At 52.2% G+C, this 14,616-nt stretch overlaps 1 protein-coding gene across 2 annotated transcripts; it reads left to right on the top strand.

The window, feature by feature from the left end:
* Positions 1-3,584: 3,584 nt before the first annotated feature.
* Positions 3,585-13,844, top strand: NCF2 (neutrophil cytosolic factor 2). Of its 2 annotated transcripts, XM_035537859.2 has the most exons (15): positions 3,585-3,848; positions 4,203-4,285; positions 4,571-4,679; positions 4,901-5,035; positions 5,400-5,507; positions 6,191-6,250; positions 7,318-7,361; positions 7,581-7,722; positions 8,313-8,375; positions 8,892-8,970; positions 10,296-10,339; positions 10,916-11,058; positions 11,130-11,241; positions 11,383-11,542; positions 13,606-13,844. In XM_035537859.2, exons 1-15 carry the CDS (start codon positions 3,675-3,677, stop codon positions 13,701-13,703), a joined length of 1,554 nt encoding a protein of 517 aa, XP_035393752.1. In that variant the 5' UTR covers positions 3,585-3,674; the 3' UTR covers positions 13,704-13,844. The 2 variants fall into 2 exon arrangements, with proteins under 2 accessions (XP_035393752.1, XP_035393753.1); XM_035537860.2 differs by lacking the exon at positions 5,400-5,507 and having other exon boundaries at positions 3,651-3,848.
* The last annotated feature ends 772 nt before the right edge of the window (positions 13,845-14,616 follow it).

The raw sequence follows: 14,616 nt of genomic DNA, 5'->3' as shown, positions 1-14,616 counted from the left end.
TTCAACTAACTTAATTTTCAATTCAGCAGGTGGCTGGCTACTCAAGGACTGACAAAAGTTAAAAAGTAAGCCCTCCCTTATTTTTCTGGCTAAGCTTGCTTTATAGTAACTTGTCCCTTTAACTAAGGTCAGTACATGTGCGCAGCTTCATCCCACTAAAAAAAATCTTAAGCTATTTGAAGATACTTAAACACCCCAAAATGTTCCAAACCAGGACTAGCAGAGATGTCGCTGCCTACACTAAAATCTTACCACGGGAGTGAGACCATCACAACCGTTGGTGGTAGGTGCTTTCTCAAGAGAAGAAAAACTGATGGCCTAGTAGGGTTGTTGTGTGGGTGAAACTCCTGATATCATGGCTGGGCTTCTGTTTGTCTTTCTGCTGACCCCAGCTCTGAGAGATTAAACTTTTAATCGTTAGTTTTAATAATTTAAGCAAAGATAAAGTCCTGGACTTGTCCAGTAGGCAGGATGACTATGTGTGTCATTGCTAATTATACACATCTTCACCTTGAACTCCCGAAGCATACAGAGAAAGCAATCGGTGAGCACTCTGACATCTGAAGGGCAGCTTATGTTTGTTACTCAAGTCATCGCTTTGGAAAGCCAGAGCTAGTACCTTCGGAATACTCAAACCAGTGTCCTGATGCACCACGTTTGCATAGGAGTTGGTAAGAAGGCTGCTTCAGACATTTTCCTCCTCTCCCACCTCCTCCTCTACTTCCTTCGCAGAAGAGCCAGCGTGGGTACCCCTCTGTCATTCAGCTCTGGAGACTGGTTTCTCTGCAAATTACTCCAAATTCGGGGAGGAGAGGAGAGGAGAAACTGCTTTCAAAAACAACCAATGTCAAAGCAGGCCAGCTACCTCTAGGTGGCATTAGATAAACAAAGGCAACAAGAAGAGTGATCTTAACGTTTCCTGGGTTCCCCATCAAAGTATCCGATGAAGTGTTTAGAAGTATTTTTAATAATATGCATGCTTATTCCACCTATATTTTCAGGGACGTGCTAAAAGACGATGACTTGACAAGCACTGCTGTGGAGGTAGGAGTGCAAGATTTGCAGGAAAGCCTCTTCTGTTAACTGCTATTAACTGAAGCGGGAGAAGACCGCTTACCAAGGAGCACTCCCTTTGCTCCCATCTGGTGTGGCTGCTTCCAGGTGAGAGCCCAGATCCTCGGGCACGCACTGCCACTGCCTGCTGACAAGTGGAGCCTGAAGTGCAAGCTTGGACTCCCCAGTACTGGAGATGCTCCATCAGCTTTGTTGGTTCACGAAGCAACGTTGGAAGCTGAACCCTACCCGGATGACTCTGGGCTGCCTTGGCCACAACTGTTTGGAGAAGAACTGCAGCATGATGCATGGGCAGGCTCCTGGCGGGGAGGAAAGCATCTTCCAGGCCAGCAGTGAGGACTTCTCAGCTTGAAGAAACCCATTTATGCCCATATACAGCTGGAGATGGAGGCACATGGGTCAGGAGAAGGAGACAGCAAGTTGTACATTGCACAGCGGCACTGGGGACCCATGGAAAAAGAGGAAAACTGAAAGGCAGGGAAGAAAAAATCCCTATATCAAGAAGGAAATCTTCACTGAAAAATACTCTACATACAAATTGGTCCCACTCCAAGGGGAATGGCATTTGGAGCTCTCCTCTAGGAAAGCTTTGTGCTCCCGAGCCTTCTTTGTGAGTGTCTCACTACTGCTTTTAGCTTTGGCCGAAGCGTGTGGTAACAGCACCTTCCTGCTTTTGCAACAGCCAAGCACGTTAGGAGGGAAACCACTGCCCTTGTGCTGCTGAGAGGTGCAGCCCTGCTGAGTCCGGGCTTTGATATGTTACCATCCCTGTTATTCACTTCCTCTTGGACAAGAAATGAGTTTCTTCTTCTACATCGAGTTGGTAAAAGAAAGGGGAACAAGAGACACGCTTTGTTACTAGAAAGGTTGTGTTTACCACAGCTTTGACATCGGACTTTGTATGTTACGCTAAAAAAAAATCAAGAAGAGGAGTAGCTGCTACGTGCATTTGCTGTTCTTGCATCTTTCAGATCCCATCTTTCTGTGAAACAGGAGGGAAAATGGCACTTGCCACATGGGTGATCTTGCATCCTCCTCCAGCCCCCTTGCACTGGTTCTGGGATCAGCCTGACCTGCCAGTGCGCTGAGGCAGATAACTAAACCAGCAGAAAAGTATTCCTCCAGAAGGTGAACCATTTCCTGCTAGATGGCATCTCCCAGCCACAGGAGATGGGAGAGAGAGTCAGAGCCTTGCAGGAGCCAACAGTGGTTTAACAAAACCGTGGAAGTCTGCTCCTAGCTGGGGCCAGCCTCTGCCCCATGGAGCTCAATGGCAGGAGGACAGTATTGTATCGGGAAATGGAGCCGAGAGTAGGGAAAATGGCTTGTGAGAAAAGTGTTTGTTTGGGCTAGGAAAAGAGTCAGATCTCCAGAGTGGTGGGTGCTGTAATTCAATGCAAAACCTTCAACTACAGAGTGCATCCTCGTCCCACTATCTAAACCCTGGAGGGTAGAAGAGAGGGCAGGTTTGCTGCCCCTGAGCATTGAAATAGCTCCTCAAAATGAGACGTACTCAGCTTCTGAGCAGGCCTTCCTCCCGGGAAGGACAAAAGGCTTCTGGGCGCGTTTTCACACTCCCAAACCAGGTACTCCCCTCCCTCTCCCACCACATTGGCTGATTGCATTTCCCTCGGCTCTTTTGGAGGTCGTGGAGCCTGCTCTGTGCTGCCCACAGTTGCTTTAGGAAGCCCACGGGAGCTGGCTGGGCGTAGTGGGATGCTGAGGAGACACTCAGCTTGCAACTGGAGAACCGAGGTTCAGGGATGTGCTCTGTCACACGCTTAAAAGCCAGGCCTCATTGTTCAGCAGCTCGGGTTCTTTCCAGCCCCGAGCAGAAGTTGAGCAAAAGCCTCCTCCACAATCTCCTTCCTGTTGTCGGCATTATCTAGTTTGTTGGGGAAGTCTGAGTAAACACATGAGGGCAAAGTCTTTCTGACGTGTTTCATTTTCTTATGAAATGCGCGTCGCATCACCGCAAGATGAGGCAGAGGCAAAGCACCAGGATTAGGAGCTGCATGAGAGCACTCAACCCCAACCTTTCTGGGCCAGGAGGTCAGACCCCTGCACTCACCACGGGACTGTCACATGCTGAGTGTCCCCTTTCCATCCAGCAACACTCCAGGGCCAGGCTGTGCTCCACAGCCCACGGAACACCCAGACAGAAGTGTCACTGGGGTGACCACAAGGTAACAGCGCTACTAGGGCTCAGCTGGCCCCGTCGCAGCCCCCAAAGCCCACTTTGGGCTGTAGTGCTCACCCCGCAGCTTTGTGAGCCCAACCTGATGGAGCACCCAGCTGCCACCAAGCAGGGCTTTTGATGCAGCCCCCGAGGTGGAGCCCCCGGAGGGCTCGGCACAACACATGCTGAGCTCTGCGTGGAAACCCGCTGCGGTGGGGGCAGCCTCTCTTCCACTTCCCCATCTCGGGCCGTGTTGCACTGACACCAGTGAGGCCACTTCCTGGCAGGTTTGCGACACGGGCTGCGGAAAGGCAGAAGCACAGCTAAAAGGGAGCAGGGAGAGGCCGAGCGAGGAAGACGGGCACTGCAGGGCGAGTCCCCCAGCGTGGCCGGGTACCCCGCATCCTGCTCCCACCGCACCATGTCTCTGGTCGAGACGATCCGGCTGTGGCAAGAGGGGGTGTGTGCCGCAGACGGGAAGGAGTGGAGGGCAGCCCTGGATGCCTTCACGGCTGTCCAGAGCCCCCCAGCCAAAATCTGCTACAACATCGGCTGCATCTACCTCGTCCTGGGGAAGCTGGCTGAGGCAGAGGAGGTGAGCGCTGCGGTGGGAGGGCTGGGATGGAGCTGTGACAGCCCCAGGCTGTTCTCTGTTCTCGCTGAGCTGGTTTACGCAGTGAGTCATGGATGGAGGCAGCAGCTGAGGCACGGAGCTTTCTGACAGCGCTCTCCCTCCCGGAGGCGACCGCAGACCCAAGTGCCTGGTGCCAGATGCTTCCAGCTCCAAGAACAAGGAGCCTGGTGCAGGCTCTACCCCCCGGTGCTGCAGGGAGGCTTTGCCCACAGAGCCCAGCTTAGGCCAGTCGACTAAAGCAGACAGGACAGGCAGAGCCACTCTACAGCTTCAGTTTTCCTTAAAGACCTTCCCTTCTTACCCCTCGTTTTGCAGGCATTCACCCAGAGCATCAGCTGTGACAAGCACCTGGCTGTGGCCTATTTCCAGCGGGGAACCGTCTTTTACAGGAGGCAGAAGTAAGTGGATGTTTTTAATGCTTTGGTTTTGCCCCCTGCAGTGACGCCAGCCTGTGGCTGAAAGCAGCTGTGGGCAGGTTGGTGGACCAGGGGCTAAGCCACAGCTCCTCGAGGTGAAACAGCTCCAGGAGGCAGGGAACTTCATCTTGGGGTGCCTGAAGACACCACGAGGCCATGGGAGAGACCCAACCAAACTTGGTCAAGTTTAATTAAAGACTCATGAGGGCCCAGGTGGTGTACGAGGTGGGGAAGCCCTCTGGCATTACCTTGTCCTCTATTCCACAGCCACGAAATGGCCGTCAAGGATTTTAAGGAGGCGCTGGCCCAGCTGCGAGGCAACCAGCTCATCGACTACAAGATCCTGGGGCTGCGGTACAGGCTCTTTGCTTGTGAGGTGAGAAAGCCTGACTGGTATTTTTAGTCACTGGCAAAAAAAATAAAAAATAAAATAAAAATCAGGGGAAAAGCACCCTGCCTTGCCAAAAAACAAGCACGCTGGCGCAGGGATGAGGAACCTAGGTGCTACCTAGGGATTTTATTAGGGTGGCAGAAAATCCCAACAGCAAGGGTCCAGTGCCTCTAACAGCTGACTTCTTGCTCCCATCCCTGTGGCAGATACTTTACAACATCGCACTGGTGTATGCCACGATGGAGGACTGGAAGAAAGCTGAGGAGCACCTGACGCTGGCAGCGTGCATGAAGAGCGAGCCCCAGCACAACAAGATTGACAGGGCGATGGAAGCTATCCTGGTAAGGAGGAGCAGGCCTTACAGCGTGGTGCTTGCTCGTGGTGGTCCAACAGGAAGGGGAGAGAAAGTCCAAGGAGCAGAGAAAACACCTTTTAGCTACAGCTTTAGCTGTGCAGGAGAAAACTGTGGATGGCTACACAAGACATGGGTGTCGCAAGGAGGGGGAATGGTGGGAAGAGCTTTCAGGCACTGTGATGGTAAGATGGGGCTAAAGAGATCCTGTAAGGGCTTGGGTGAGATTGGCAAGGTGATGGTTTGACTTTACGGAGTGAGACCTTCACCACAGAGATAGAAGGAAGGAAGGCGGCAACAAGACAGTCCCTGATCGCACCTCTGAAGAGCACTGCGACTTCTCTATGCTACAGAAGCAGAAGCTCTATGAGCTGGTGGCAATTCCCCCGGGGAAGCTGTTTCGACCAAATGAAAAGCAAGTGGCTCAGCTGGAGAAGAAGGACTACCTGGGAAAAGCCATGGTAAGAAAGAAGCATCTTTATTCAAGCCAAGGCTGTGGGCTGAAGAGATCTGCTGACCGCCCACTGCCTCAGAGCCACCAGGCGCTGAGCTGACGCCTGGTGAGGCACTGGGCCAGGGAGCCAGTCTGCACCCTGGGGATGGACGCCTGCAGGCACCAGCACTCTGCGGGAACAGAAGAGTTAAGCTCTGCAGAAATACACTTCTATCTGTGCAGCTCAGCACGGCCTATTTTCAGTTTCCTTAGTGAGAGATGAGGGACAGTCACTCAGCAGTGAGATGGGAAGGTCCCACTGGAGCTTCAACCTGGGCCAAAATTTTGTTTGGGGTACAGGAGTGGGGAGGGGGGGATGGAAATGAAGCTATTTAAACTCTGACACCCACAAGTGAACTCCAGTTCTTCCCCTGCTCACACTGAAGCAGTTTTTTCAGTTCAGACAATCAACAGGACTTCTCTTGCACTAATGAGCAAAATCCAAGCAGCGGGATGCACCCTTGGGCTCAGGTCCTGGCAAGGCAGAACAGCTCAGGTCCTAGTACCAGCGCTGCCGCAGAAAGCAAACCTGGAGCATCCACACCCACAGAATTTGGCTTGGACAACAGCAGAGGAGGGTGGGTATCAGAGATGGGAGGTCTAAGAGCAGCTACAGGCACCAAATCACTGCGTGTCTTCCTTTGGCTGTAGGTGGTGGCATCCGTGGTGGACAAGGACGATTTTTCCGGATTTGCTCCACTTCAACCGCAGGTAAGGCTCCAGCCACCCACTCATGGCGCCCTCAACACCACAGCCCGTGTGGTGTGGGTAGCTTTGAGCGTACACAGGGATGGCGATGGCCATCCCACACCTCGCCCAGGGTTCCAGCAAGCGAAGACCACCATGAACTTTCTGCTACTGCTGGGGGAGGATGAGGTGGAAGCTGCCCCCACATCTCAGCTGCTCTCTTCTTCATCAGAAGGCGCAGCCCAAATCCACCCACGTCTGTGGTTACGCTGGCTCCCTGAATGGAGAAGTAGTGGCCTGGTCACACGTCCTCTGCCCCCACCGTGGGATGACTGATTTCAGCAGGGACCACAGGGAGGTCACAAACCTGCCCCGCAAGCCTCCTCAGGGTTGCTCTGTCTAAGCTCAAAACACCAGAGGAGCAAGAGCAGTTCTGGTTTTGTTCCTTGTCTTCCTTTCTGGGTCTGTCAGCTCTGCACATTTGCCTTGATGCTTTCCTGATGAAGTAACAACAATTTTCCATTTTTAAAGTCACCGGAGAGTTTTTCCAAGGGCCTTTTGAGAGGATACGGGGAAGCACAACCACTGCAGACCTACAGTGCTGTTATGTGAGATAAAATACACTGTCTTCAATGCAACAGAGGTCCTTGCTCCAGGAGCCAGACCTGCTATACTATTTCAGTACAAAAGTAGCTTCTTTAGGGAGTTCATAACATCCACCAGAGACCTTACATTACATAGGCAGGAGGGACTGTAAAGCACTGCGACAGCAGCTGGGCGTTTTATAGTAACGGGATGATACACAGCAGCACAACTCACTGTTTAAGCCAGCTGATCTCTAACTCATGATCCCAACCCTCTGTGAGTACATGAAGCTAAGATCACAAAAAAACAGGATCATGCCTCTGGAAATCACGAGGGGGAAGATTTGGAAACTGCTTCTCTGAAGGAGCAAACTGACCAACCCAACATGAGTGTGGGGAGGAAGGACCCATGTAGGGATGATAACAGGAATAGGAGGAGACTGCAGGCCATTTCTGCAGACTAACCAGAATCTGCCAGATTACAGACAACTTTCTTTTTGTTCACAGACCTCCGGTCCTCCACCCAGGCCCAAGACACCAGAAATCCTCAAGTAAGTTGGAAGAAAGGTGAGGAAATGTTAGCAGCGTTGCTAACACACGCAGCCAGGTCCGCTCCCATCCCACATCACCACAGCTGAGTGCCCAGCCAGCACCCAGAACTAACAGGGGGGAAGGAGAACGGACCAGAGAAACAAGGAAGCAGAGTTTAGGTCCCCTATGAAGTAAAACAGCGGTACCACCTCCCCTCCTGACACGGCTTCCAAACCTAGGGCCCTCGAAGGGCAGCCGCACCGTGTCCTATACGAGTTCATCCCCGAGACCACTGAGGAGCTGCAGGTCCTGCCAGGAAACATCGTCTTTGTCCTGAAGAAAGAGAAGGACAACTGGGCCACAGTGATGTTCAACGGGAAGGTACGAGGGGCAGGCTGGGCACGAGGGGGTGGATGATGGGGCTGGCACCAGGAGGCTCTGCAGGGGATTAACAGAGCAAAGCCTTGCAGTCACCCCTGAATTTCTGACCTAGCTCCCCGCGTCCCCCCTTCAGGTTTGAGGGCAGACGTCTCTGGGCCTGACAAAGGCCACCCCTGCCCCCAGGAGACCTGACAGGCTCAGGGAGCTTTAAGCCCAGCTCCTCGTGTCCTGCTCCCAGCATTCCTGCCAGGCAGGGGACTGAGGCACACTGCTCCTCCCACACGGCCACGTGAGCTGACAGGAATCAACGCGGAGCTGGGTCGCTCGAGCTGCCTATCTCCTCAGATACCACATGCAGCAAATGTTTTCTTACCTTCAATTCCCTGGATGATGAAGTAACCATCTCCAGATGATCCAAAGCCATTCACATACTCCCACAAGGATTCAGTGAAACCCGTCCAGCCTGCGGCAACTAAACTTCAAGTCCCAGGGATTCTCTCACGTTCAGGGCTGGGACAAACTCAGTCGCTTCCTCCAGCAGCAGGTTCCTTCCCACCAAGCAAACCTCCCTTGTCTCTGTACCCCTGCAGAAAGGGATCGTCCCCTGCAACTACCTCGAGCCTGTGGAGCTCCAGAACAAGCTGCACATCCAGGTAAGGAGCCCAGGAGGAGTTGGCGTCCTGGGGGGAGACACAGATCCCCACACAGATCACCCAGCACTTACTCTAGCAAAACTCAAAACTGCAACTCCTTCTCTCTTGTAACACTGCGGGGCTTCTGGCTCAAGGTTGTCTTGACACAAGCTCAGAAGCCTGCAAAACTCCAGACAGATGCTGTGCTGATGGCCCCCAGGTGGTAGCTGGTAACACTGGGGAGATGAAGGGGTACCAAATTCACCCTGCCCAAGTCAAAACCCCAAAGAGACCTTGGGAAAATAGCCAGGGACGTGCTCTGCACACACTGCCTCCTACAAGGTAAGGCGGTTACTCTCACTGAGGCTAGAACTGCCTGGTTCCACCCCAAAACGATGGGCAGCATGGCAGAGCTCATCCCCAAACCCCTGGCTAGGTGGGCTGGAGGGGTCCCCAAGACAGGAGCACCCCAGGGCTGTGCCCGCTACCTCAGGAGGGCTCCTAGTGACAGCACTGTCCTCTTCCCACCTGGCACAGGACGAAATCCCTCCTGAACCCGAGATTCCTGAGCCTCCCAGCTCCATTGCTCCAGCAAAGGCCCGTCGGCCAGCACCAGGTCAGTGTGGGGAGGGGAGGGGGTGGGAGGACCTTGGGGACAAACCTGGGGACAGCCTCCTCGGTGCTGTGTCCTCACAGCCTGTGCCATCTGTCAAGACCAGGGCTGGGGGCCAGCTCCTTCTGTTCTCCAGATCCTCTGGCCCCTTTTGCCACCAAGGATGGGGAAGCATTAAGGCAGGAGACAACGCTGCAACTGCAGTGCTGAGGATGGAGCAAACCAGAGTGTGTAGGCCCCTCTGTGCTCCTAATTAGCACAGCAGCTAATGGAAAAAAGGGCCTGGGGATAGGAACAGGGCAAGTGACCCAGCTTGTGCAAGTCCCAGAGCAGGAAGATCATTACGGGCTTCTCCTTAAAGCAGGGCACCTGGGATTATCAGAGTGCTGAGCTAGTTTTGGAGGCACTGCCAGTGCCCTGGGGACTTCTGGCTGATGCTGCTCAGCACCCACATCCCAGGCTGGGGCTGCAGCACCTGGGGCAGGGGTGGCAGCATCAGAGACACCAAACTGCCCCAAGCACAGCCAGGCAGCAAAGATGCTGTGAAACTGATGCCCAGCGCCTCAAAAATCAATTCCCCTCCTCCCAGCCACATAAATGAGCTCAGGCAGCACTGGGGTCCCACTCCAAACCCAGCTAACTACCTCCAGGGCCCCATCCCCAGGCAGGGAGGGCAAGCAGGACACAAGACTGCAGCCCGAACACAGGCTCTTGCTGCAGGGAACAGGGCTTCTCTTTCACCCCAGAGCAGCCCACCCCAGCCCCCAACAACTGACCACCAGCACCAGGTCGCTGTCAGCGCTGGGATTTGCATCATCTTTGCAAATTCCCAGCACCAGAGAGAGACAGCTGGGAGAGGCATATGTTACAGCACAGGCCAGCTCTCACTTTGTCTGCAAAGTCCAGTATTGGAGGTTATTCAGCTGTCGGAGCACAAGATACATCATTATTTGTGCTTGCAAACGCATTCGTATTTTAAAGAAGTCCACCCAGGAGTAACATCCCAGCCCTAAAGCTCCTACCCCAGGAACGCAGGACAGGCTCCACAGGGGGAAAGCAAGGACAACACAGACCTGAATCAAGGCAGGGAAGGCAGAGCCCAAACCTCTTCTTGGTGGTTACTGCTAAACCCCATGGAAGGATCCCACCACAGCTGGTGCCGCTTCCATTTGAGTGACCACAGCTGGATCCAGGGTTGGTTGGTGTCGCTGCAGATAATGATGGGTGTCGAAGAGAAGGGCTACAGAAATACTGGAAACATATTTATGCCCAGAGCAGTAACGCTTACCCTGTTCCACATGCTGAGCCACTGTTTTCTTCTTCCTCAGACTACGTTCCTGTTACTACAACGCAGCCGAGAGAAGCTGCAACGGTAAGACATGTGTGGTGGGCATCACGGGAAGGCAGAGCCAGGGTCCACGCTACAAACCAGCACCTATTGCACGTTGAGAGGTGCTGGAATGCTTTGCAAGCACCATAGCCCTGGGAGTGCTTCAGCTTTTTGTCACTCAGGAGCTTCTCCAAAGCGTAACGCAGGGGCTAGCAGGACATCAGGGCCTGGGAGGCCTCCTCCAGAAACAACAATCCCAACTGAAAACAAGAACAGAGGGGAAGGGAGTGGGCACACCTTGAATTTGGACACCTAGGAAGCCACACATGGTCACTAGATGCCTAGTGCCCTACTGTGCTCTCTCCTGGGCCAAGCCCAGGGCAACCAACCAGCCACATGTGCTACATAGCTTTGGTGGCCTAGCCCAGAAGTATTAAAGGTTGCCAATGGTAACAGGGATGGCTCCCAGACAGCTGATGGCACGCAGCTCAGCTTTTACTGAGGTGACAGCAGTTTCCGTGTCCCAGTCCCTCTCCCTGCCCACAGCAAGCCCCCGAGCTGCAAGCAGGCACAGCCCCGTGGGGAGAAGCCTCTGACACCCCCATTTTCCACCTGCAGGAAACCAAACCAGCACCTTGCATTCTCAAGGTGCATTACAAATACACAGTTGCGATGCAAGTCCAGCCAGGCCTCTCCTACAAGGAGCTCCTGAACCTCGTTTGCAAGAAACTGGAGCTCCAGCCTGAGCACACGCAGCTGAGGTGAGGCGCTGCCCGCTGCAGGGGCTGTGTTTTGGTGTCTCCCACCCTTACCACGTCCTCTGTGTGCCCAGGTACAAGCCTGTGGGCAGCGAGGAGCTGGTGACTCTGAGCACGGGGAACCTGGAGGCAGCTTGGAGCCACAGCAAGGACAACTGCCTGACGGTGTGGTGCGACATCACGGAGGTCAGTGACAGCTGGTGGTGGCAGCCGCCTCTTCTGCTGGCAGGGACTGGGGCTGAAACCTAAGCAGAGCTTGTCTGTCTTATTCTGGGACAAAGAGAGAAAAGCCAAGAAGTGTCTTTACCAGCTTATTTCCTGCCCTAGGGAGAGGGATTTCTACCAGACAGCGAACCAGAGGAGCCACAGAAGGCAATGCTGGAGGAGATGGGACCAACCCAAGTGGTAGCGCAGTACAATTACGAAGCCACCCAGCCCGAAGACCTGGAGTTTCAGGCAGGAGATGTGATACTTGTTTTATCCAAAGGTAATATGCTCCTGTTGTGACAGAGGAAGGGAGGGACCTTCCCGCTGTGGTGAGGGCATGGGCCTGACTCTTAGATGCCAAGCACCTGCAGCAGTTCCTGTTAAGCTGTAGGCTCCCAGCACCTGCCAGTCAGGCCCAAATCCCTCAGGTAGCCGGTGACACAGAGGACAGGTGCCAGCAGCACTTTAGCCAGCTCCTCAGGGCAACCTGCAAGCTTCATTAGGGACTTTGATCTCTTGCCCCAAAATCTCCACTTCTCTGAAGCAAACTGTTTCATACTTGGGATCTGCAGAGCAGCAGCCTGGCTCAGCCAGCCTGCACTGAGGCTGCTTCTCCTGCAAATTGCAGTTTGCCACCTTCAGATGGAAAACAGGCTGCTTGGATTCCTAAGTTAGCCTCAGTCTTCCGTAGTGATTGCATGAGAACTGATGTTTAAATACAGGCCAGGAATCTCAGCAAGAGCTAGTCCACATTTTTGACTTTGATCCTCTCACTTGTGCCCAGCAGCCACGCAGGGAGAACAAGCTGGCTGTGCTGCAGCAAAGGCTGCAGGTGAGCCCAGCTTGGGTGAAGAATTAGCTACAGAGAGAGCTGCTTGCACAGGGCAACTGTTTCTTCCTCCCCTGAGCCTCTGAATAAAGCCGTGACAGCAGAAATGGTTTTAAATGAGGAAAGAAAAAAAAACACCATGACAAAATTACGATACCTTGCTACATGCAGCACTACCGCTAATTTGTGTGGCAGGGTTAGGCAGCTGTACACTAGTTCCTCCTCCAGTTGTACAGATGAAGTTTTGCACATTACAACACTGACAAAGTAGTGTCGTGCAGAGGGGGAAGTCATCACTGAGCTATATTATTTCCCATTAAAAAGTTGTTTTTTCCTTGTTGGGTTCCTGACAGCAAGAGTTTTCAGAGCTCCCAGCTTTAATCACCCTGGGGTAGCAGAATCTTTTTGTTTGTTGTGTTTGAGATGAACATGGAACAGCAGGTGAAACTATGCTTTAGTTCCTATCTTGAAGGGGGCAGTCCCAGGTCTCTAATCACTTCTGCACTCTCATCTTGTTTCTGCTGTTATTCAAGGCAGTTTCTGAGCCCAGATCTGACTTTAAGACCCCAATTCTCAAATTCTCAGCAGAAATACAACCTCGGAAAGCATCCTCTACTGCCTTTGCCATCCCCCTGCCTGCTGCTGCTGATAGTTTTAGATTAAAAATTGGACGTTCAGCAAATAAAACCACTACAGCCTTTATTGTGGTTGTAATTCATATGAAAGCAGTCAGACAGTGAGGAAAGGCAGTGATACAAAGTCTTTAACACTTACAGGCTTATTTGCCTACATAAATTGCATGGTTTCTCAACAGAACTTTCTTCTGTTCCCTTCCTTAAAGTCACTCTTTGTAAAACATGAGAACTTGCAACATTTCCAGGAACATAATTTTATCTTTTCAGAAACTTGGCTGCTGTATCTAAAAAAAAAAAAAAAGTCTCTATATTGATCTATTCTTCCCACGTTATTCAGCAGTGTATTGCTCTCTACAACTCCCTGAAAGGAAGGTGTGGGGAGCTGGGGGTCTTCTCACAGGTAACCAGGGATAGGACTAGAGGGAATGGCCTCAAGTTGTGCCAGGGAGGTTCAAGCTGGAAATGAGGAGGCATTTCTTCTCAGAAAGAGTGGTCAGGCAAGAAAGAGTGGTCAGGGAGGTGGTGGAGTCACCATCCCTGGGGGTGTTTAAGGAGAGGCTGGACGTGGTGCTTAGGGACATGGTTTAGTGGGTGACATTGATAATAGGGTGCTGGTTGGACCTGATGATCTTGAAGGTCTCTTCCAACCTTAATGATTCTGTGATTCTTACCTTAGGAGCTTGCTGTCTGCCTCTTTCCTCCTCAGACCTCCTCCCTGTCTCCATAGTCACCTCTCTATCAGGCTCTCATGGGGCTATTTATCTGCAGACAATCCTAAAATGGTGAACTCAGGCCTGTCCGTAGCACACAAAAGTATGTTATTATCATGCTCCTGCACATCCCTAGGGTGACAAAAATTGTGCAAATTTTATCTTCCAGTGAATGAAAACTGGTTAGAAGGCCAGTGCAACGGGAAGATAGGCATCTTCCCATCTGCTTTCGTTCAAGATTATAACACTAAAGACCCAGAAATCTGATTTCTAAAGAGCTAAAGGAGTCTTGGACACCAAAGAAAATTAAGAAATCAACTGTTGCAATTAAGTTTCCACCTTAATCACTGCATCTGAAAATGGACTGAAAATGTTATTGCTACACATATTAAATGCTTTATTTTTGTTTTACCTTTTGCATTGCTCTGTCTGAAACGGGTAGTTATCTTCCTGCTAGGGATACGTGCAGTGCTAAGGCTGTGCTCACCAGCAGATTCGGCAGCCCCAGCTCTGCCCCACCAACCAGCCCTTTGCCACATCAGTGCCTGGGAAAACCCATGGCAGGGTGGGCAGGGTGGTGCCAGTTGCTTTTACAGGCCCACTGACCTGGGGAGCTGCTCCTTGGGAAGCTATGGACCAGGAAAGGCTGAACGTGAACAGAATTTACTTCCTTAAAACATTATTGCTCACTGCAAGAGCTTAATCAAAAGCCACTGCACAGCCTCACCCTGCTCCACTGACAACCCACTTCAGCCACCACACACATACACATTTTCAGCTCTAGGGGTCGTTTCTGAGAGCTTTTTCTCAGCAGTCACAAGAGACAGTAATTTAAGACGACACTGCCGCAGATCTCAACAGGTCACCTGGTAGTAAAGTTGCTCCCTACACAGAAGTCTGCATAACTGTAACTTCTATAACTTCTTCCATATCCAGTTTAAAGAGGTTTGTCCCCCCTCTGCCATCGGGTGCCATGGCTCTGCTTTCACCGTATTTAACCTTCCCTGGCTGCTGGCAGCTGGTCCTTCTGGCATTTTAAAAATACTTACGCTGCCCCGTCCTCATAACATGAGAGCTGTAGGCACAGCCAGCCCTCTCAAGCACTGAAAAGCCTTCTGCTTCAGGGAGGTTTCCCCAGTTCTCATCCTATCGCCCAGGTTCTGTACAACCCCACCCTCCC

The sequence above is a fragment of the Cygnus atratus genome, chromosome 8 (assembly GCF_013377495.2).
Source record: "Cygnus atratus isolate AKBS03 ecotype Queensland, Australia chromosome 8, CAtr_DNAZoo_HiC_assembly, whole genome shotgun sequence".
Classification (NCBI taxonomy): domain Eukaryota; kingdom Metazoa; phylum Chordata; class Aves; order Anseriformes; family Anatidae; genus Cygnus; species Cygnus atratus.
The sequence above is the reverse complement of the archived record's forward strand: the minus strand, read 5'-3'. Positions and strand labels throughout refer to the sequence as shown.

Excerpts from the sequence above, each read along its gene's own strand:
- NCF2 (XM_035537859.2), top strand. The coding sequence starts at position 3,675 with ATGTCTCTGGTCGAGACGATCCGGCTGTGGCAAGAGGGGGTGTGTGCC. Across the intron at positions 3,849-4,202 it reads AGCTGGCTGAGGCAGAGGAG|GCATTCACCCAGAGCATCAG; the intron begins GTGAGCGCTGCG and ends CTCGTTTTGCAG. Across the intron at positions 8,376-8,891 it reads AGAACAAGCTGCACATCCAG|GACGAAATCCCTCCTGAACC; the intron begins GTAAGGAGCCCA and ends CACCTGGCACAG.